The sequence below is a fragment of the Onychostruthus taczanowskii genome, unplaced genomic scaffold, assembly GCF_017590055.1.
Source record: "Onychostruthus taczanowskii isolate IOZ18803 unplaced genomic scaffold, ASM1759005v1 scaffold80, whole genome shotgun sequence".
Taxonomy (NCBI): domain Eukaryota; kingdom Metazoa; phylum Chordata; class Aves; order Passeriformes; family Passeridae; genus Onychostruthus; species Onychostruthus taczanowskii.
In genome coordinates, this window is record NW_024505893.1 from 2,115,383 (window position 1) to 2,138,903 (window position 23,521).

The window sequence follows — 23,521 nt, forward strand, 5'->3', positions numbered from 1 at the left end:
TCTTGCTCTGGAGGAGTCTCTCCTGAACCTTTTGTGCTGCAGCCTGGAAGTGCAGAGGCCTCTTGAGGTTTGCACAGTAACTGTGAGTCTGGCTGAGTGCTGGAACAGAAGTCTGGATTAGAGGCATGCTAAATTTACTCTGGAAGCAGGATAACTGAGATGGCACAGAGTTCTCTTGTTGTGCACCAGGTATTTACAATGACACTCTGAGGTTTCTCTTAGAGCCACACAGCTGTCTGTACATAGCAAGCTGAATCCTAAAATATTTATTTTAGCTGAAATCTCAACAACCCTGACCTTAAGTAACTTTCTCTATTAACTAAATAGATCCCAGGGTTTTGTCTTCTTGTCCAAAAGTCTTTTTTGTCTTGTTGCTGATAGCTGTAGTATGCACAGTTTTCTATTAGCACACCAGGCTGAAAACACTGATCTTCATTTTGCTGACTAATAAATAAATAGTAGTGAATTGCCTGGGTTCCACTGGTTATTATAGCATTCACTGAACCTCCCAGTCTCTCTCTCCTCTCTGTTTATAGTGCCTCTTTCTATATTTCATATCTATTTTGATGGCAGAATTGAATGCTCCGAGCATTTTGGTGCATGCCTTAGTAGTAGTGGTGGATTGCATTATGAGAAACAAATTCAGACAACTCATTTTGAACATGTTTTGGTACAATGCAAGAGCTAGTATCTTCTTTCAAAATCATCAGATCAGTTCAGGTAGTTGGTTGAAAGTAAAGTACCACAGGATAGATATCTATAAGAGGAAAAGTTGTGCATGTTAAAGTTAATTGACTGACTTGTTGGAATTCAGCAAACCTTCAGCACTTGAGTTAGGCTGAATAAGCTCCTCACAAGGTAGTAAAGAGAATAGGAATCTCCAGAGAAAATTTAGAATATTCAGTGTGCTGGAAATGGGATTTTGTTTTTTTTCTTTTGGGAGGTTCATACTTTTATCCTTTAGCTTTGAAAGGGCTGTTAAGTTCCAGCTGAGGTGCTGATAGGAAAATAAGCTCAGCTTTGGATGCCAAGGTAAACATATAAGTGAGAAAGTTTGGGGCTTTATATCTCTTAGCTCATAATGAATTGCACCATCAAGATTTGTACCTGTATCGACTGACTGCACAGTCTGCATTTTGCTTTGTAAAAAGGTGTTTGTACAAGCAATTATCTGCTTTTAAATGGATGTGGAAATTTTACTGGCATGATGGACTCTGAGCAAACTGTGGTAGCCATAAAAGTGACAGTGCATCTTTTATTTGATATTATCCATTTTCTCTATGGATGCATAAAATCTGGTAGTTATTTAAGCCTTTAAAATAGGAAAAGGGCTAAACACAGACGTTGATAATAAATGTCATACTTAAGCAAGAGGAGATAGTGGATTTTTTTTTTCCAGTTTGCATCTTGACTCAGAAAGAAAAGGTTTATGATTAAGGTTTTAGTATCTGAGAGAATCAGTAGCTCAGAAAGTGAGCCAGTGCTGGCTGAGTGTGTGAAGTAAAACAACTATGTCCTGTCTGGAAAGAGACACATGAGTTCCAGGGGAAGGACAGGATGGGAAATAGGAGTGGAGAGACATAAATTTGGAAAAATAGTATCAGTCCATGTAAAACAAAATATTATATATATACACACTTTCTTTTAATTGGGGCTCTTGCTTTTCTTCTTGTGGGAGATATAGAACTTTTTTTTTTAAAGCCCAGAACACCCCTCGCCCCTTTACAAAAAAAAAAAAAAAAGAGGGGGAAGTATGCCAATTCTTATTTATATGCACTTATTTAAGAGCACTTCCTGCTGGTGTGATTTAAGTGAAGTGGAGTCAGATCAGTGTAAAGTCAGAACAAGACTGGAGAGCCAATGATTTAGCAGATATAAATTTATAGTCGATTCACCATAAGAACTATAACCAGGGCAGAAGAATACTCTGTATGATCTCAATACGATAGTGAAATTAATTCTAGGTCAATATATTTGAAAGTTAGTGAGGAAAGTACTAATATGAACTATGTTTCAGGTAGACCATTGACATTTAATAAGGTATGTTAAGAGTTTTCTTCTGCAGTTCTGGTAGTCTTGTGGTATCAATGGATTCCTACATGGTTTTGTGTTTAGGCATTTAGACAATTTTTTCCTAAATACTCTGCTCACAGTCATATTTGCTGCTTTTCTGTGTGAAAGCGTGTTCTTGGCCAGGAAGTCAGCCCAAGCACTGCATTAGCACAGGAATGGTGAGCATCCATCCTTTCTTATCTCCCTCTTCAGCTGCCATGGAAAGCTGTCCTACTTTGCAGAGAAGCAGCATGATGGGACAGGCAGATACACAATCCCTGGGCACTGGGCTTTGCTATTTTGTAGTTTCTTGTACCCTCTCTGACAAATCAAAAGCTCTTTTTCTCTGTTAGAGATCAACCTCAGGAAAGAAAGGTCTCTTTTCCATGCAAGTGGATAGTTTGTCCATGGCCAGGACTCTTTTCAGTGCACTGCTCCCATGGTGTGTCATACCAAGGTTTGTCCTTTTCAAAGCCCTTTGACCAGGGATCCCCTTAATCCTCTCTCGGATTGCGTGCAGTGGGAACAGGCAGATTTCATGGAGTTCTGACCTGATTTTTTTACTCTGAGTACTCTTGCAATTAAAATAGACTGATGCATAAGAAAACACACATTTAATTTTACAACAGGAAGAGTTTGCAAGTCCCCAGCCATTAAAATAGGATAGATAGATTTGCCTGTAAATGTGAGCAGCCAAGTTGGATTTGATAATAACATACACTGAGGCACCTTTACACGAGAGAGACACTACAGAGGGTTGTTAATGTGAGAGTAAATTAAAATTGCATATGCTTTTAGGTCTTTAAGAGATATGAAGCAAGATAATGGAGACTAAGTGGTTCAGCTACTTTAAAAATTTTAAAAAAAAAAAAGGTTGGACTAACAAATAAGTAGGAATATGTTTACAATATTATTAAATGGTGTATGCCTAGGCAGGCTTAATGACTCTCACTAAGATTTTGCTCATGTTATTTCAGCTTTTTTTTTAAAAAAAAATCCATCTGTTTTCTCCAAATCTAGGTAGAATTGCTTCCATTGAAGTGCCTAAAATAGATTGCTTAAGGTTTTAGTCACTGCATCTATACCAGCACATTCAAAGAGAATATTATCCACTTAAGCTTTATGCAAAACTGGTTTTTCTCTTGTCAAAGAAAGCAAACATTTAAGGAACAGAATGATTCATGTAGTTGACCCCGGTCATCATCTTCTGCTGGGTTTGAACACCTTTCCTAGCTTGGTGTCAACACAGACTCAGAAAAACAGTATTATGAGACTCTCACTGCCTTTGCTTTGCATTTTTGTTCCTGGAGATCCCTTTGGCATGCCCGAAATAGCAAAGTTTGCATATAAAATCAGGGCAATAAACCAGCAGCAATTTTAAAAAATGCTGACAGAAGATGGAAAATATCTGAGATGAAAACTGTCCAATATGCTAAACAGCTACATCAAGATCTTAGTGTCCTTTTCCTTCTGTGTAGTTCTGAAGTCAGAGAGGCTTTGATTTTAGGCTTTGATTTTATTAACAGATCTTACCCATCACAGTTAGCCTGTGCTGGATGGAATAGAATCCCAAGAGAAAAGTGGGAGAGTTGCAGAGCTAGCTGCATGTCCCTTTCAGAGCAAGACTGACACATGGGATAGAGTCATCTGGAAGGGCACAGTGGAGGTAATGGTCTGATTCAGGGTAACCCTAGTGTTTCTGTGTCAGAAGTTATTTTATAATGTGTCTCTTGTACAGAATCACAGGATGGGTCATGCTGGAAATAACCACAATGGGACATCTGATCCAAACTCCCAGCTCAAGCAGTTTCATCCTGGAGCACATGGCACAGGAATGTGTCCAGATAGTTCTTGAATATCCCCATGGAGGGGGGATATCCACAGCCTACCTGGGTAACCTGTTCCAGTGCTCTGTCACAGTAAGGAACTTCTTCCTAATGTTCAGGTGGAACTTCCTGTGCCTCAGTTCCTGCTTGTTGCCCCTTGTCCCACTGCACCACCGAGCAGAGCCTGGTCCATCCTCTGGTCCCTCCCTGTAGATGCTCATAGACACTGATGAGGTTCCCTCTCAGTCATCTCTTCTCAAGGCTGAGCAGACCCAGTCCTCCATCCTTTCCTCATCAGAGATATGCTCCGGTCCCTTGATCATCTTTGTAGCCTCCTCTGGACCAGCTGCAAGAGCTCTGTTTCTCTTTTACACAGAGGAGTCCAGAATTTAATTGACAACTTTAAGTTATCAGCAGCATTTATTCTGCCACAGAAACTGAAAAACAGGCTTGGGAGGTCTCTGTTTTATAAGAATGTAATTTGTTTATTGCAAATTAGCTTTGCCTTTTGGACAGTCACCGCATGGGTTTTGATCTATTTGTGCAGCACTTGATCTATCATCTATTTGTGTCAATGACAGTACAAAGTCAGGGTTTTCTTTCTCTCTTTCACTTCTTGGTCAACAGTGCAAGTCAGAGTTCCATAATCCTTTTCTTATGAGAAATCTTTTCCTGGGCATTAAAGGTATCCTTTATCCAGGGTTTGTGAATACTTTGGTTGTCACAAGTACATTGTGCTATATACGAAATTTGCATAAAAAGTGTTTGCTGTACTGCTGAGAAGTAGCAGATTTAAAAAAAAAAAACCTAAAAAAACCCATATCCAGGAAATGAAAAATGAAGGCATGGATTGAGGATCTGCTAACAGCAGAAGGTACTGGATCTGAATATTAGCAAGTCATCTAGATCAGGTAATAGATGATGTTCTGAGAAGTCCTAATAAACAGAAGCTAAACAGGTTGACATAGATTAAGAAAAATATAATACATGCACACAGTTACCACTTTGTATTTTCTACCAAATTATTTTTAATAAAGGAGCAAAAATCCAGTCTTGTAAATCCATACTTTAAGTCCTTTTGGCTCAGTAATCCTATTTTTTAAAGGCCTGTATGAGATTGAAAAGTGAATAATTAAATCCATGTTGACTGTGCCTATTTATGAAAACCTGGTGCATACACAATGTGTTTACATAGTTAAATAGACATTAGAAGTGTTTTAATATAGTAGTTATATAGCATGGAGTATATAGTAGCTTTGTGTTTTGCTTATACTTGGTAATTTTCTTGCTTGATGTGACTTTTGGTGAGTTTTAACATTTGCCCAGCCAGTCTCTCTGTTTCTCTCTTTCTCTGTGAGGTTCACATGTAAACTGCTTTAAAGATTGCATAATGACTGTTTGGCATGTCCTACAGGCAAAGGCCCAGAAACCCTTTTTGCTGGCTATAACCTCAATGATAATGAGTGGCACACAGTGCGTGTGGTGCGGCGAGGAAAAGGTTTAAAGTTAATGGTGGATGACCAGCAGGCCGTGACAGGTACTGTGGCATTGTGGTTCCATGAGTCCATGTTGCTGGGGGGAAACACAAAGCAAAACAAAACAAAATGATACAGAAGTAAAATGACTTTATCTGACAGAAACATGCTTTTTTTTCCCCTTTTCTTGGGTAAGATTCAAAATTCATGTTATGCATCTTGCAATGCTGGTACAAGAAGTGTGTTATTGCACTTGCTATTAATGTTGCTCTAAGGTTGCTATTGAAATTAATGAAAACCTTCGTGCTGACTTAAATGAATGTTTTTATACAGTGATTGAAGAGAAGTGATTTAGCACATCACTAGTGAGAAGGCAAGCAAAATGTTTTTGGCAACACATTGTTAGGGCTAAACTCTAAGCCACTTCTGGAAGAAAGAATTTAATAAGCATTTGAAGGATATTCTACTGTGATTTGAATCTTGCATCAACTGTCCTCAATAATTATATATTAGGCAGCATGTTTTTCTCAAATACTAAGATAGCAGTTGGGGTGGGAGAAAAAAAATGGCATGCATGCTAGCAGATGACAGAAATGTGTTTCTGTACTTGCATTATCAGAAATACTAATAGAGAACACATTGATTTTGTCCTGTACAAGACAATGTTCACATGCATGTTGTCAATAGAAATTTATCTGCCTTCTGGCCCTGATTCCTTGCACAGCAGAATGTGCCTAAATTTTTGTTAGCTATTTAGAATTATCCTTTGGTTTTGTGTAGCATTAAACAGCTTTTATCATTGGTTCTAAGTTTTGTTAAAATGGTAACAAGTTAAATGTTTTGGTTTTGTATTTTGTAGTTTGTTTTTTTTTTTTTTTTTTTTTTTGGAAAGAAAAGTGTAACTTCTTTAATAATCCCTTTTCACCTCAACAGAACACTGAGGATCTTGTCACTGGTAGAAAAATATTTCATATAGTTGCAAGAACATATTTTCTAGAATCAGAAATTACCAGTATATCTTCCAGCACTGAAGTGTATGTTATGATACCTAGGATCATTTTCTCAAGAATGTAGATGGCCTAAACAATTTATTTTCTTTTTGATAGTATAGGAGGAAGTATACAAAAAAAACCCCTTATAATCTTGCTGCTTCAACTGCTACTCAAGGCAGATTCTAATGTAGACAAAATAGTTTAGATCAAAATCCAGTGCAAGATCCTAATGCACAGTTCCTGGACTCCTCATTCCAGAATTCTAATTTACAAACACTGCAGGTTACATAACCTGGGTCCAGCTTTCTGGTGCAACATTTGTATTCTTTCCACAACTCAGTATGTACATCCAAAAATAGCCAGTTGGCTTGAGTTCCCTCTCAATTCTTCAAGCTGGAACTTGTCTTCATTTGCATAATAATAATGCACAGATATTTAATGTTATTAGTCCAAAAGGTGAAACTCATCCAAATATTTTGGAAGGAAAAAGACATTCCTAAACTCCCTGTAGGAATCTGTGTGGCCAATCTGTGTCCTCCTCCACCAGTGAGGAGGAAACTGCTATATGAAAAAGAACAGAGAGAACTTCAAATGTGGGCAATCTGCTGTTAGTTCCCTGAATGTCACATTTCCTACAAAGAGAATCTTTATTGTTGTTTAAGTGGTGAGAAGTTTTGTTTTGTTTTGTTTTTGGGGGGTGGGGTTTTTGGTTGTTTTGGGGTTTTTTTTCAACGCCGAGTGTTTTTAAAGCCTTTACAAGTTTAAATTTCAAATGTGTGTAATAGAATTTAATGTGTAGTAGCTTTGAATTTCCTGAAAGCATAGGGGAAGGGTTGCCATGTGGGATTAAAGTGTGCTTGTTCTAAACTGCTTAGAGCTTTTCTTCAGATGTTCCAACAATCAGAAATTTGATTCAAATACCACCTATTAATTTTTCATGTGAAAGGTTATTATAGTTTTATGAGGAGAATAAGGAAGTAAACTGACTTCCTACTAAAAATTCCAGCTTTCTTCTGCCACATGTTGTTTTCCTTTTTTGATTCCATTTCCTATGCCTTATATGAAAGAATCCCCATCAGATCCAGAAAACTTAAGCTGGAGGGAAATCCATTAAATAATTCAGCCTAACTTTCTAATTTTTACAGATTATAAAATCCACTTGTCCATTTGTGAGTTGTGCTTGATCCTCTTTGACAAATGCATGATGTGTGCAAGGATACATAATATAATTTAGTCATAACTAGCTTTCATTGGAAGCCATGCAGGTGGTTTTGAAGAAGTTACCCATCACAGAAGAGTTTAAATATTTCCAGCCCTGATAAGCCTTATTTTCTAAGACTGTATAGAAAATAAAAGTGGTTGGATATTCACTAAATTTGGGTAACAAAATAACTTATGGTTTTGAAAAGAAATTCCATTGCCTATTTCTGTGATGTTTTTCCACAAACCTGACAAACTTTTAAAAAAAACAAAAAAAAAAAACAAAAAAAAAAACCAGCCAAAACCAGACCAAAGCAAAAAAACCCACAAAACCAACCACCAAATCCCCAAACACCCAGCCTCGTAAGTACAAATTACATTCTCTTTTATTTCATTGCTGCATTTACAAATCCTGTGGAGCATTATGGGAAATCTCAAGTCTTGTTTGCGTGTTTGTAGAACTGAAATGTTGGAGGGATAGGAGCCCAAATTCTGTAACTTTTTTATTACTATGCTCAAGAAAAAAATACATTTAAGTTAGTGGGGATATTGTGCTAGAGGCCAAAGCTTGGTGGATTTTTGCCATGACATTATTGGAATGCCATCTGAAGGGATGCAAGACTGGACTATATGATGTTCCTCTCTGAAACCTGATCCTCAGCTCTTGTCCCAGCAAAAATTACACATTTGGCATTTTTCAAGACAGCTCCATGACTTATTACTGCATGGAAGAACCCACTTTTTCTTAATACATTCAGGGTATCTTCAGAACTGATGTTTAGAAACAAGAACATCAAGAAGACTGTCCCTGGGGTTTAGGGTGCCTCTTGCAGTGCTCAGCCCCGTGAGTGCAGGTGGTGTTCTATGACAAGTTCTCCTACAGAACTCATCTCAAAGCTAAGTAAGCTACTTGGAAATATTTATCATAAATTATTAGAGCAATTTTTGTGCCTGAATGGTATTAAAACTTACAGAGCTATTTTCCCTGTAACTTCATTGATGCCTGTACTTGTATCTCAGTGCCGTGTCTTAACCTGCTCATGAATTCATCTCCCTGGGCAAATCTCAGATATCGACATTTCTCTTTCCCTTGTCTTTTCCCTGTCACACACATGTCCACAGACACTTGCTTATGACACCTACAAAGGTACAGCTGTGTCAGCCTCCTCCAGGCTTTGTGCACCACTTCTGACATGTCCAGCCTGGGGCAGTGCTCACACTGTCTCTTGGAGTAGAATATTTGGGGATGCACAGAAGGAACTTGGCTTGTCAACAGCTTTACCACTGTGGGAACTTGTATTACAGTAGTTTTATGCCAGTATTTAGTCCAGCCTGGCTAGGTCTGCTCTTCACTTTCTGCGTACTCCATGAGAGACATGAAATAGCTAAGGAACTGGGGAATCTAGGCCATGGTTTGCAAAAGGTATATTAGGTGGTGAAATTCATTAGTAATAAGAGGCTGTTTTTCCACACAATGTGACCATAATCAGCCCTGTGAAAATACTGCCCTACTTCTTTAAAATAAGCATGGAAAAAATTGGACGTTCTGTCAGAAAAAGGAACTCTTCAGTGAACACAATTTTGATGTGCTGGGCGAAGTATTTAATAACTAGCCTAAAAACTTACCAGACCTGTATGCAGTGTACTCTGGCAGTGCTGATCCTTTCCTCCAGATTAGCATTACATTCAGCAGATTTCAGGCTTCTTGCTCTGCAGTGGTCCTGGCATGACAGAGAGAACTCAAAGGCAGCTCTGGGGTTCACCTTTCCGATGTAAGCATGTCCCTTGTTGTTTCCAGAATTACACTGGCATGCACCCTTCCTGCAGGCTTTCTGCTCTGCCCACCCCTTGGGCTCTGCCCCTTCTCCCGTGATACAAAGCCAGTTGCTTTCAAGAAGCTTTCCACCCTTGTCACACAGGGCTTTTTGCAGCAGGTCTGTCATTAATGTACCCAAGACATCTGAAGCAGGAGTCCTTAGTACCACTAGCCAAGTCATGCACAATGAAGCAAAACACATGGAATGAAATCCCTCAAGCTGTTCTGTTTCTCTTTCATAAGACTGACATTGTTGCTTTAGCTCTTAGACCAGTCTTTGAGTTCCTCCTGTTAAGTAATTGCACTTGCTTATAGTAAAACCCCACATCTGGTTAGGTGTAATTAAAGTGAGGGATTTTGTTGGTTTAATGTACAGTAAACTGTTTCAGTTTAGCAATTTTTCTGTTGGCCTTATCCAAATGTACTGAGTGCTTTGGAAAGGCTCCTGGATTTACCAGCAATTAGGATGAATTTGGAAGAATTCTCTTTGGAGACAACGATTGGCCTTGCACATTTTGAAAAGTATGAAAATGATGCAGATGCTTAATCACATGATGTACTCTTTGACCTCCCCGTTCAGACACTAACACCTGTTTTCTTGTTGCTGTTTCAAGGTCAAATGGCTGGCGATCACACACGGCTGGAATTCCACAACATAGAAACAGGAATAATAACAGAACGGCGCTATCTGTCTTCTGTGCCTTCCAATTTTATTGGGCATCTACAGAGTCTCACATTTAATGGCATGGCATACATTGACTTATGTAAAAATGGAGACATCGATTATTGTGAGCTAAATGCAAGATTCGGGTTCAGGAACATCATAGCAGACCCTGTAACCTTTAAAACAAAAGCAAGTTATGTTGCACTGGCCACGCTACAAGCGTACACATCTATGCACCTTTTTTTCCAGTTCAAAACCACCTCCCTGGATGGATTGATACTTTTTAACAGTGGCGATGGAAATGATTTCATTGTGGTTGAATTAGTAAAAGGGTATGTATGGATTAGCATAACAGCAAAACCAGTCCATTCGAAATGTGTGTGCAGGAGGAATACACGGGAAAGCTTAGGATGAAAATCTTTTTTTTTCTGACTGGATAGATGTGATCGATAAATGTTTCTTCCTGTTGAACTTCATGTGCTTTATTGTGACTCTTTCTTTCAGATGAAGCTAGATGCCTGAAATGTATGAAAGTAAATAATAGGTATAACTTCTCTGGTGCTTACCACAAAGAAGTGCTAGTTTGTAGCCTCCCTCTTGTTCTCTCTCTCTACGTATGTATGCATGTCTTGGTACATGGAGTGCTCGTTGCTTTCCAGAAACTTGGGACTGCACCTCAACTCATCCAAATGAGTGGCGATTTCTTGGAATCACAGTTGCTTCCCCATCTGGCATTCGTTGTTGTCTTCTGGTTTAGCCAGTTCTGCTGAGGAATACAAGCAAATAGAAAATATTAGACATATTAATTATTGCCCCCTTGCTATGGTAAAGAAAAAGGAAACTTTTCCAATTTTTTCTCTTTTCCCAGGTATTTACACTATGTGTTTGACTTGGGAAATGGTGCCAACCTCATCAAGGGAAGTTCTAATAAACCTCTGAATGACAACCAGTGGCATAATGTCATGATATCAAGGGATACCAACAACCTACACACTGTAAAGATTGACACTAAAATCACAACACAGAGCACAGCAGGAGCCAGAAATTTAGATCTAAAAAGTAAGTACAGTGATTCTTGTGTTATCTACAGTGAGGGCCATTACAGAATGATAAACAGAATAAATCACAGATGTCAAGTACTGTATAATTCTGTAATATTGTATGAAACATTTTATAATAATCAGTATGATCACAAGTGATTATATCACCTTAACCTGACAATGCCAGTTTAGTAGTACTTCTGCACAGGTAAGTACAACTTTAAGCATGTGACAATCCCATAGGAATTAAAAAAAAAATAAATAAAAGGTAAGAAATTAAAATAACACAAAGTGGCCCATATAAACTAAAATATAGTTGAGGGACTAACAGAGGCTTACAATGCCTATGGAAAAAGCTTGACTTTTACATGAACATAGGATATAAAGGTAGCATAACATGCTCATCTAAATGAGTGTGTTATATGTAATGCATCAGAATTTCGATTGCAGGTAGGGTAAACTTTGTTACCAGCACTAAACCTATATGTCATAAATCCAGCTAGATTCTTGAGATCTATTTTTTATAAACATATGTATATTTTTTAAAAAGTGATAGTAATGAGTTCTGTGGATGGGTTTCTGAAAAACTAGTTTGCATCTGAGGAAAATATCTTTTTGAAAGGATGTATACATATACTTTTAAAATAATGACTACCTAATCAGATATAAGAATATATGTCCTGTCCTGGTGGAAAAGCAGTGTGTATTTTACTATTCTATAAAAAGGCTCTTGGCAGGAAAACTGAAATTTCATAACAGTCAAAGAAGTATGATATTTCAAAAGCCAGGATGTTCAAAGTAGATATTAATATTCCATCAAGAGCTTATTCCTTGCTGAATTTTCTTTTAACTGCCTCTGAGTCACAGATAATGAGCTGACCTTGGTAATTATGCTGGATTTTGTGATATTTTACATGTTTGCCTCACTTGAAAGTGCTATTAAGATTGTAAGAAAGACTGTGAAAACAATATCCTGATATGTCATAATCTTCAGTAAGAGATTCTTCTATTTAAAAACCTGGCATTTCTGATAAAGCTTTTTGGGTGGCTCAGACTCCATTCCTAAAGTAGCATTTCAAATTTGTGCTATGCTATTTCTCGGGTTTGCATTCTTTTAAACATCATCGATTTTCTTAGTGATGCAGTGTAAAATATTTCAACATCGTTTCTGATGCTGTAGAAAAAGAATCCAGCTTGTTCCTTGACACTCTTAATGCGGCAAGCACTACTTATGAATATCTGTATGTCTTTAATATGTTTGGCTCTTTGCCTAGTCGTTAAATCAGGCATGGGTAGGGGAAAAAAATAAAACCAAAAAAAAAACAAAAAAAAAAAAAAAAAAAAAAAAAAAAAAAAAAAAAAAGGCAGTTGTGGTGGGTCTTTGGTGTGCCGTTTTATTTACGGAGGAGGCTCAGGTTCCATCCATGTGCTCGCTGAAGGCACTAGAGAGCGCTGCGATCCCAGCGAACAGAGAGGCGGCTCAGCAGCGAGGACAGCCCGCAGAGCCCCGCATCCCTGCGCATCCCTTTGTGTGCGGCGCTTTGAAAATGCTGCTGCCTTCGCCTTACGCTTTTGAAGTAAAGCTGTATCCGTAGCTGCCGAGTTTTCTAACCTTGAATTCCTTCGGAATTTAAAAAAAAAAAAAAAAATAGGAATGAGGAGCATGAAAAAAGAAACCACGCTGAGATTTGAAGAGAGTAAGGTGAATTGTCTTAGATGATTTTCTATAATTTACCACCCAGGGAATGTGGATAGTGAAAGAATAACAAGCCTGACGTGTTCAGTGCAGGAATATATAGCAAGTACCTTTCTAAAACTGGTCTAGCATACACAGGCCCTCAGCATCTCTCTTCTCTTAATAGCATGTCTCATTTTACTTTATTGTTTTAAATGTATCAAAATATATTTTTCTCAGCTTCCTTTAAATATGGCACAATATATATCATGAGAATTTTGGTTGATTTGGGAGGGGATTCAAGCTGGTACTTTTCAACCAGCAGGCTAAAAGGGAGCCTTTCACTACCGTTTTTCCTTCCTTAGTATTTAGTAGAAATTATCTAGTGTAGCTGCTTCTTTTCTATTTTGTGTCTGTGTTCCTTTCAATGGCATGTTTCTGTTGTGCTATAAACACTCCATATACTTTCCTGATATAAATACAGTTAATTCATTGTCTTGTACTATCTTAGCCTTAGCAACAAAGCAAATGCAAAATCACAATTCCTGATATCAATAGTGTGTTGATATCAATAGTATCTGCTTAACCAGATATCAGTTATTACTGTACCTGCTTAACCAGAGTTATCATTAGGAAAAATATAAATGTGTGCAAATAGTATGAAACCTGCAGCCATTCTGAGTAATTGTAGAGTTACCAGATTTCTGATTTTGAAATACAAGCTGATCCTAGAAAAAGAAACCCACTATCTGTGGGTTTTTGCAAATACACAGTGAATTCAGCACAAAGAAAAGACACAGATTGTGTTGTTGAGCCTGCACAGCATGGAAGTTGTCTGGGAGAGCAGACAGCTGCCTTAAAAGTATGGGAGAGAATTTCCAATATATGTTTCCTTTTGGGTGTAGGATTTGGCTGTATAACACAGAAAGTTCATTATCACACACATCAGTTCCCTGCATAACCTCTGGTAAAATTTCAGCAGCTGCCTATGGAAACACATATATTACATCCTGCAGCCTAATTATTGTTGTAATTAGATGGGTAAATTATAAATTTGGGACAAATAAATGAGTGAAAGTAATTCTGTGTTTGGATTCTAAGAACTGTGTTATTTTTCCTCACAGGGAAAATTAGCAAAGTTTGCTGAGGTGCAGTTCTAGCAGATAACCCGTACAGATAAATGAGTCTGAACAGCAAAAGCAGTGCAGCTCAAGCCTGCCAACACAGTTACACAGCAAATTTCCTTTCATATATTTCATGGACAGATTTCCTGTCCTGCTCTGAGGATAGCTCAGATGGTTGGCATGGCTGCAATTCAAGGCCTGGAAGAGTTGGGTGGAGGGGAATTCTTCCTTGTTGTACTTGGTACTGTGCTCTGATGTTCTGAGGGGTCTGAGTAGCCTCAAGGGGCACAGGAAAAACAAGAGAAAATTGTTTGATGGAGTGACTACATTGGTGGACAAGGGAAAGATGACAGATGTCATTTATCTGGACTTCTGTAAAGCCTTTGACACAGTTAGGCACAACATGCTTTTCCCCAAACTGGAGAGAGGTGGATTTAATGACGGATAAGAAAGTGGTTGGACAGTTGCATCTAATGGTTATTGACAGCTCAAAGTCCTGATGGACAGCACTGACAAGTGGTGTCTCTCAGGGGTCCTTGTTGGCACCAGTGTTATTAAATACCTTTGTTATTGACATAGAGAGAGGGATTGAGAGCACCCTCAGCGTATTTGCTGATGACACCAAGCTGGGTGGTTAACACGCCTGAGGACAGGATGCCATCCAGAGGGACCTGGACAAGCTGGAGAAGTGGACCCATTGTGCCCTTTTGAGGTTTAATAAGACCAAGAGCAGGTGCTGCACCTGAGATGGGGCAAACCCTGGTATAAACACAGACTGGGGGTGAACAGATCAGAGCAGCCCTGCCCTGAAGGACTTGGGGGTGCTGGTGGATGGGGGGCTGGATGTGACCTGGCCATGTGTGCTGGCAGCCCAGAGAGCCAAACGTGACCTGGGCTGCATCAGGAGCCCCGTGGGCAGCAGGGCAGGGAGGGGATTCTGCCCCTCTGCTCTGCCCTGCTGGGATCCCACCTGGAATATTGCATCCAGCTCTGGGCTCCCAGCGCAGGAAGGACAGGGAGCTGCTGGAGCCAGTCCAGAGGAGGCCACCAAGATGACTCCAGCGGTGGAGCACCTCTGCTATGAGGAAAGGCTGAGAAGGTTGGGATTGCTCAGTCTGAAAAGGAGAAGGCTTTGGGGTGACCTACATTTTGGCTTCCAGTTCTGGAAGGAAGCCTGGAAGAAAGCTGGAGAGGGACTTTTTTACAAGGGCCTGTAGTGACAGGATAAGGGGGGATTGGCTTCAAACTGAAAGAGCAGATTTAGGTTAGATATTAGGAAGAAATTCTTCACTGTGAGGTTGGTGAGCCACTGGCACAGGTTGCCAGAAAAGCTGTGGATGCCCCAGCCCCAGGAATGTTTAAGGCCAGGTTGGATGGGGCTCTGAGCAACCTGGTCCAGTGAAAGGTGTCCCTACCCATGGCAATGGTGTTGGAAAAGAATTATCTTTAAGGTCCATTCCAACACAAACCATTTTGTGATCCTTGTTCCTCTCTGTTGCCAAAGAAATGTTGTCTCCCTGTCTCAGACTGTGAGTTTTACAATGTCTATAATATCTCCTCCCTCTCTACATTTTTTGCAGTGTGGTATGGGAAACTGTAGTTCTGTCAGAAATTATTTTATTTTATAAGTACTTGAAGATGCATGATCTGCATCTTCAGAGGAGGAGGACATCCTAAAGCATACTTTATATCCACTTACCTATAGGGTTTAATCTTCCTCTTGCTTCTCTCCTACACATATAGGCAGTATTTTAATCCCCAGAGCTTTCACACGCTTTTTTGAACAGCAGGCATAAAAAACCCTGCAAAATCCAATCAGAAGTCTCTTGGAATACCCATCAGAAAATGAAAATATTTTAGCATTTTAATTGTTTATAAATTGAAATGAGAAGCTGAGATATTGTACTCTTACCAAACAAGAAGGTAAAGACAGTTATCTTAGACTGAACAATAAGTAGTTACAAACTTTTATATGAGTTGGTAGTTTCAGTACTTCAGTATCCAATCCAATTTTAAATGTTCCACAGAAATCACAGAATATATTCATGGATATGCTGTATCCTCTAAGATGATCTGCAGTCATCCTAATCTTGATATTGGGCTAACTATATATATATATAAAAATTATATATAGAAGGAAATTGCCATTCTGAAATAAAAGCCTGCACAGCTCAATATTTGTGAGTTAACTTTTGCTGCCTGTGCATCATTTCATTTGTCAAGACCTGCTTTTTTGAACTGACATTCATAATTTCAACTTGTCTCACTGTCATCATCTTTCATGTGGCCTTCCCAAATATCAGTTTTAGAGCCCATTGTAAGTCATATGTTATTCCTGTGCTGTTACATCACTGCATCCTCAAAAATGCTATTCATTTTAGAGCACACATCAGAATCAGCCTACTTGGATTAAAATAACCTGTCTAGATCTCTTGTTGTCTGTTTTACTTTTATTTCTGTATCTCTTCACTGGCCCCTAGCTTCCTTTATTCTTTTGATAGGGCTGCTGCTTCTATCTATGCTTTTCCGTTTGCTGTTTTGTCCAATACTGTGAAAACAGACTAGACTGAAGCACCTGAAAGAAAAGCAGTTATATTAATTTCTGGTATCACCAGTGGTTTTGCAAATGCACCAAATTATGATTCTTCAATGTGCGTAAAGATATGCTTGGCAATTAATTCATCCTTGTAAACTTTGAATGCAATTAGCTAAATTATCAGTAGATCTACTAGCCTGGCATATTCATTGATGATTTGCAATAGTCCCTTAATCTATTGATATTTCATTTGCCTGTCAAAGTAGGTTATTCATGCTGAGCTAAATTAGTCTTGATCATAATGAGGAATTCCTGTTTCAGCAGTGGAAATTGACGTTGTTTCAATTTTGTGTAATATTTCTTTCTGTTGTTTTATACTGAGGCAGTTATTATTGTTGCCTCGTTATATGATTTTTCTCTACGTTGCAAGGCCTCCATCAGCAGCAGTGGTCCTTTATATTTTTATCACTAGAGAAACAAAGCTTTTACAAACACAGAACACTGTACAAATGAGCAAGTATTAATGCTTAAATTTCTCAAATAATCATGCGTGAGCTAAATGTAATGACCTTGCCAGTGGGCTGTGAATTCTTCATGCAGAAATAATGTTCTGTTCCAAATACAGAGTTCCAAATACTGTCAACAGCAAATGGATCTTCCCAGTGTGACCTATTGGAGTAGACAATGGCAAATGCAGCTGTTGTCTTCCTGATAGTGCAGGAAAGCAGACTCTGTACAGAGGAAAAACAAGGGACTTAAAACTCAGAACTCTTCTTTGGATCTTTCTGTGTAACAAAGTTCTAGGAGTAGATAATAATAGGTCATTGGACAACGTGGTCTAATGGGAATTCCTTTATGTTCTTTTTTTTATCACTTTTCGCACACTGCTTGTTAACAATGCTGTCTACCTGGTTGTGAAAATAATTTTGATAGTGCTAAGCCTTCAGAAATTGTATCCAAATTACCAGCTTTATAAGATGGGGTAAAAAAATGGAAAATCTATTCCGGTAGTTCTAGGTTAGATAAAGATATTCTAGAGCTTGCATTATGAAGTCAGCAACAAGGCAATAGTCTGTCACATCAGTAATGGTTGAAAGGGTTTTTGTTTTCTGCCTCTTTTCCCCTGTTCTTCTCAGTCTTTCATACATATATGACTGGATAGATTTGCCTTCATTCCTATAGCTGTTTGACATGCAGGTTATTACTGCTGGTAATTGTGGGATTTCTTTCAAGTCTTTCTGGAACACCAAGTAAAAGTTATGTTAAGAATTATACAGGAAACATAGATTCTCTTAAAACTTACCAAAACCTCTGCATATTTAGTATAAATATGCATCCACTGCATTCTAGCCCCCCCACAGATACACAGAATGAAGAAGCACATCCTAAATTTGCTTTAAAATGTGCTGCTGTGAACCCTCATTAACCTTGGTATTTTAATAGAGTTATCCTTTTTGCAAAAGTACAGCTCTGTGGAATATCCTCAGAGTCTGAATGTGATTGTCTTGATGAAAAGAAATGTCATATAAAAATTACTCTCTGCAAGTCTGCATTCAAAAGGAGAATGTTTAGCATCTCAGCTGGTTGGTGGCTTTTTGGGGAGCTCTAGCCAAAGGAAGAATTTTGCAGATGATGATCTCTAAGGTCTAGTAGGTCTGTTGGAAAGAGGAATTCCTCATTATTTTGGAGGCAAGGTCTGCTAAGAGCATGTGTTGGCTGATAAAGCAGAGAGGGAAAAAATTATAGCAGGAGGAAGGGAGATCTGAATATACTGTGCCATGCAAATGCCAACTTTGTTAGATTCTGTCTATTTTTGAGGTGTGTGCCATCTCCAGAAGTGGTCAGAACAGGAAAGAAATGAAGGACATTTGATGTGCTTGAATGCCTCACCTCTGCACCACAGCCACCCCCTCATGCAGAGTAATTGGCCTAGCATTGATTATGTGGGAGATGGATTGCCACGCACATTTATATGGCAATTAGATTTTATTATTTACCATTTAACATGCATCACCAACTTTCCTCACAGTCCATTGCACAGGCAGACTGCTTTGGTTTTACATCTGTTTAATCTTTTTCAATGCCAGTGCTCTTCATCCAGTCTTTAGTGGGGGTAAAAACAAGCAAAGAGAAATAGATCAGCTGGGATTCTGAGGAATATTATTATCAGGAAAATGTTAAATGTTTTCATATGACTGTTTCTTGTGAGATAAAAAATGGTTTTTGAGAAAGAATTGTTGGGAAAATGGTAGATTTCAACCTGAAGAAGTCTTCAGATGTGAGCACTTACTTTTTGAATATCTCCTTTTGTCTGTTCAATGCTTATCTCCTGAGGACATTGTTGTGTGGTTGCTGTTTCTCACACACCAGCACTTCCTATGACACAGCTTTGGTTGCCTGTGAAACACGGGCACATTTGTGTGATCCCTGAGGAGCACTAAACTGAGTTGAAAATTGTAATAAGAATGAAATCTGGGCACCAAGAGGTGGGTGCAGAATTGGACAGCACATCCAGCAGAGCACAAGGAAAAGTTTCTTGGCAGAAGAATATTTGTGGAACTGTGGAAAGTCTCCAATGTAGTTCTGTGCAGTGTGATGGAATCAGGAGATCGGAGGTGGAGCAGCACCTGTATCTCCACTGTGGATTGTCGTGGAAATTGGTGCAAGGGAAAACTGGAAGATGCTGTTCCTGGTGCACTCATCAACTGCAAATTCTTTCTGGTACTCCTTAATTCTCCTTGCCTTTTTTTTTTTTTTTGTTTTTTCCTGTCAGCATGGATTACAGGGCAGTGCTACAGTGAAATTGTAAAAAGAACAGTAAAGTGTCACTCAAAGGAAGAAATATCTTCAAAGTTAAATTCTCTTGACAAATAACTACAATATGTACTATTGTGCCAATAAGGGTGCCTACAGAAAACCCACAATGTCAGCATTTTGGTCCTGGTGATTTTTTTTTTTTTTTTTTTTTTTTTAATGATGTATTCAGGCAAGATACTGAAAGCAGAGTAGAATTGGGGTGAAAAGATCAGTTTCTATATTCCTTCCCAAAATAGTGACATGCTAACCTAGAAATTCTTCTTTATTTTTTCCTTTTTATTTGCCTTTATAAACATTTTGCCTTTCTTGGTTATCAGTATAGGGAATGTGAAAGATGAAAGCCACCACATGTCACATCATAAAACAGCCTCTTGCCTGAAGTATTTGAAAGGACAGATAACTCAGCAGAGCCTGGACAAGTAGACTAGCCACCCTTTCCCTCCTTAGGTGAGAGAGGGTCTAAAAGTGAAAGAATTCATCACTCCAATAGGAAAAATTTTTGAAAATACTATTTTCTTCAAAAAAAAAAAAATCACATCAAAACCAAAAGTCATCAACCACAAATCAATACTGAAGCTACAGAATGGACTCTTTGAAGTGAGTAAGTGGACATAAAACACTAAGTTTACATTTTCATGTCTTCCCTCAAGTGCCCTTCCTGGCAAGTGGTAGACAAAATTCAGTCATGCTTTGCTCTAGCACCAAGCAGGCCTGTGAATGCACAGCAAAGTGCATATTCTCTGCTGCAGAGGGGGTTTGAAAAGCCATATGCTGGAGCGTATGCGCTGCAGAAGCTGTGTGGATGCAGCATGTAAGCCTCTGTCAACAGTTCTTCTGTCTATTAATGGGTTATGATCACAGCAGGCTTCTTGGTTTAAGAAAAAAAAAAAGAGCAATTATGTCTCATCAAGGTTTTTTTTAAGGAGCAAACACATTTTGATATGGAACAAAGAGCAAGTGTTTACTCAGGATTGATAAAGGTGAGAGATCCTGGAATGACCACTCATCCAGTATTTAGGCCCAGTTCCTTTTCTAAGGTGTGTGCTGAAATTTGGAAGAAAAATCTCCACTGTTCTCTGCCTGTTGCACAAAGTAAATATGCAAAAGGTGGGTGATTTTGTACACTGGGGAGGTGAGAAGGTGATCAAGGCCAACTAAGTTCCCATATTTCAGTGAATGTCAAAGACATCTGAATGCCTACCTTACATTTCCATTTGAGAAACCAGAACCAGCCCTTGACTGGCAACCAGGATGGTGTCTGTTCTTTTAGTCAGTGCATATTCAGCTTGTGTAGAGTAATTTATTTTCACAATTCAGTTGTCTTAAAAATACCATGGGTTGGGATTGTGTGGGTTGTCTTAGGATGAGTTCCACCATGAAGTTTGTAGTGCAATTATTAAGATACTACAAAGTGATTTCTATTGATCTGGTAACAGCAGCTCATCTGTTCTAGGAGGGACTGGAATGAAGTGAACACTGTTTTCTTTCGATATTAGACTTTCCCTATGGCATTTCTCAGTTTCTGCAGTCCTCCTTTGTCTTTGTCTTTGCCTGCCTGAGGGAAGAAGCTGTTTTATGCTTGATCATTTTGAACTAGCATATTTGGAGAAAAGTGTGCCTGACACCTTGGCTTCACCGCAGCCAGATGTTCCTTTGTATTTCCATGTGTCACATAAAGGAATTGTGGAGATGCCTGCTGTGTTTTCAGAATCCACCACGGTATGCCAGGGCTATCCATCTCCTTCCTGGGGAGTAACACCCCCCTAGTATACCACAGAAGCACTCTCAATCCTAGCCATGGTAGTGATTTAGTACAGTGTGACATTAGAAACATGACAAAGCAACTTCTTACAAAAGGAAAGAGCAATTAGGAGAATAGCTGAAAATACTTTTAAAGCCAGCAGCACAACAAGAGATTGAGGGAGAGAATGCCTGCTCTTGGAGAGAATGATGGATTTGAAGATGCTTTTGTTCAGGCATATAAAAATATTCCAGAGATAGTGTCTTTATGCATTAAGAAAAATTAAAGCCACAGTTACTTCCACTGTTGTATTTCCTCCTTTTTTTTAATTTATTTTTGTACTCATACATGGGGCCATATTTAAATGAATGGTTTCCTTTCTTGTCAGCAAAGGTGTTCGAGAAATGAACACCAGATATGTACACAAAGCACACTGATTTAGGAGAGTAAAGAAGTCTAACTATATCCTGGCTAAACTACTTGTTGGCTGATGTCACAAATTTTGTGTACCAAACTGCTGCTGGTATGTTAAGGGTCCGGGTGCACCAGTCACACCTGATCAGCATTCTTATGTTGTTACCATCATAAACACATGGAAAACAATTCCCTCTCTACTTATGTTTGAAGACAATGGTAGCTGTTAAATGAAGTTAAAAGTTTTTGCCCACCAGCATATATCATGCAAGAATTCTCAGGAATGGAGATAAGGAGAGAAGTCTGTGAAGTGACCTGTCAGCAATGCCACTAGTGCCAGATAATAACTCTTAATAACTTCTGTTAGTCAGTCAGAAAATAGAACAGCATCTTCAATCTTTGTTTTACATTTCTTTGGTTTAGCATTTGCAAAGTTCTTATTTTGAAGAAACGCAGAGGCTTGGGATAAAAAAAGATGAGCTATTACAGGAGGACTTGGCATTTGTTTTACCAACAGTTGTGTGTGACTCACTGTTGTGTGGTGTTCTGTGTGCTTTTGCATAAGTGTGATTCCAATAATGAATACATTGAGAACTCGGGTTAATTTATTAGCCAGCAATTTGTTTCTGTGTTAAATTTACTTGTTGTTAAAGCACAAATCAGCTCTAAGTCAGAAAAGTGATTAATAGGTGTAAATAGGAAAGATCCTGTTGGAATACCTGATGATCTGCAGTACCTGTAAAAGATGCAGATTAAACCCACTAAAATCTTCTCTTTAGGAGTGCTTATGGCATAACTGAGCAGCACCAGCATTGCCATGAGCAGGTCTGGCTCTGAAAGTGCTGCCTTCCAGCTGATTCCTCTGCCCTGCCATGAATGTGCCAGTGAGAGCACGCCTGAAGCACTTTTTTTTCCTCTTTTTTTTTTTCTCAAAAAAAAAACCAAAAAAAACACAAACAAACAAACAAAAAAACAGCACGCCTGAAGCACTTTTTTTCTCTTTTTTTTTTTCTCAAAGACTCTAAATACAAGAAAAAAGAGGAGAGTTGTGAGATCTGCTCTCAAGTAAGCTGCTTTATTTGAAGCTTTTCTAGTGATAAGAAGGAAATCTTGGGTCACTCTATTACCTCACCTCTTTCTTTACTACCTGCAACTTTGCCTATGATGGTTGGCAGATATTTTTCATAAATTTGCTTTTTTCCTTTATAAATTAAAGCAAATCAGGATTAATATGAGAAAAATTAGACATTTTCAGGTACACATTTAAAAATCAAACTGAACTTTAGAAGACTATGTGTACAAGGAAGGCAGCAGCTGAACTTTAGTTCCAGAAACTATGGTTACACATTTTCAGTGGGTAGCAGTGTAGCATTAGTGTTGCATTTAGGCTCCAGCCAGTTTACACGGTGTCATAAACTTGTAATATTGATCTGATGAACTGTGGTACCTTCATGAAATAACTTGCATGTAATTCACACCTGTAAGTAGGCAGCTACACAACAAGGGATTTGCTCTGGACTAAAATTTCCAGTAGTGAAGCTGTACTTACATAAGATGTGGGAAAGAGAAAACCTGGGAATTTGTATTGCACTATGTTGATTCCTCTGATCTCTTTTAGTTGGAAGAGGGAAAATCTTTTATCTTTTCTGAATATCTGCCATCATATGTTTGAGGTAAAATTTAATTAACAATATTTTCTGCAATCCTGTCTTGTCTGAAAATCTAATGGATGGAGTTTTGTTGGAAACTACTTCTTCACTGAGATGAACATGAAAGTAGCATGTGATCAACTGGAATAAGAGTAACAATGCAAACATTTTGTGATGGCAGATGAGAAAAATTACCAAGTGAAATAAATTAACTAATTTCAAAACAAAAATAAAAATCTGAGTTTTAATTCCAGAGCTTATCCCTTAGCAAAATTTTGTGTCTGAGAGAAAGTGCTTTTCATGCCAGCAGCAGCAAACTCCAAACACATATGGTATTAAACATTTGATATTAAATCTGGGAAGATTACCTCATAGTCATAAAAATACTTTTATATACTTTGTAAAAGGTGAAGTCTAATAGTCAGTATGGCTGTTCCATACATACATATTTGATTTTGAAAAGCAGAACTCAAAGTTATTTTGAACATCAACAAAATTAA

The 23,521-nt window shown here is 38.5% G+C and overlaps 1 protein-coding gene across 10 annotated transcripts in view; it reads left to right on the forward strand.

Moving 5' to 3' along the window:
• The window catches only part of NRXN1 (neurexin 1), a 672,393-nt gene that overhangs the window by 305,174 nt on the left and 343,698 nt on the right, over positions 1 to 23,521 (forward strand). For all 10 annotated transcript variants that reach the window (XM_041424058.1, XM_041424060.1, XM_041424063.1 and 7 more), the window contains 3 exons: positions 5,293 to 5,415; positions 9,976 to 10,357; positions 10,894 to 11,084. In XM_041424058.1, the coding sequence (XP_041279992.1) occupies positions 5,293 to 5,415; positions 9,976 to 10,357; positions 10,894 to 11,084 (696 nt within the window). The remainder of the gene's footprint in view (positions 1 to 5,292; positions 5,416 to 9,975; positions 10,358 to 10,893; positions 11,085 to 23,521) is intronic.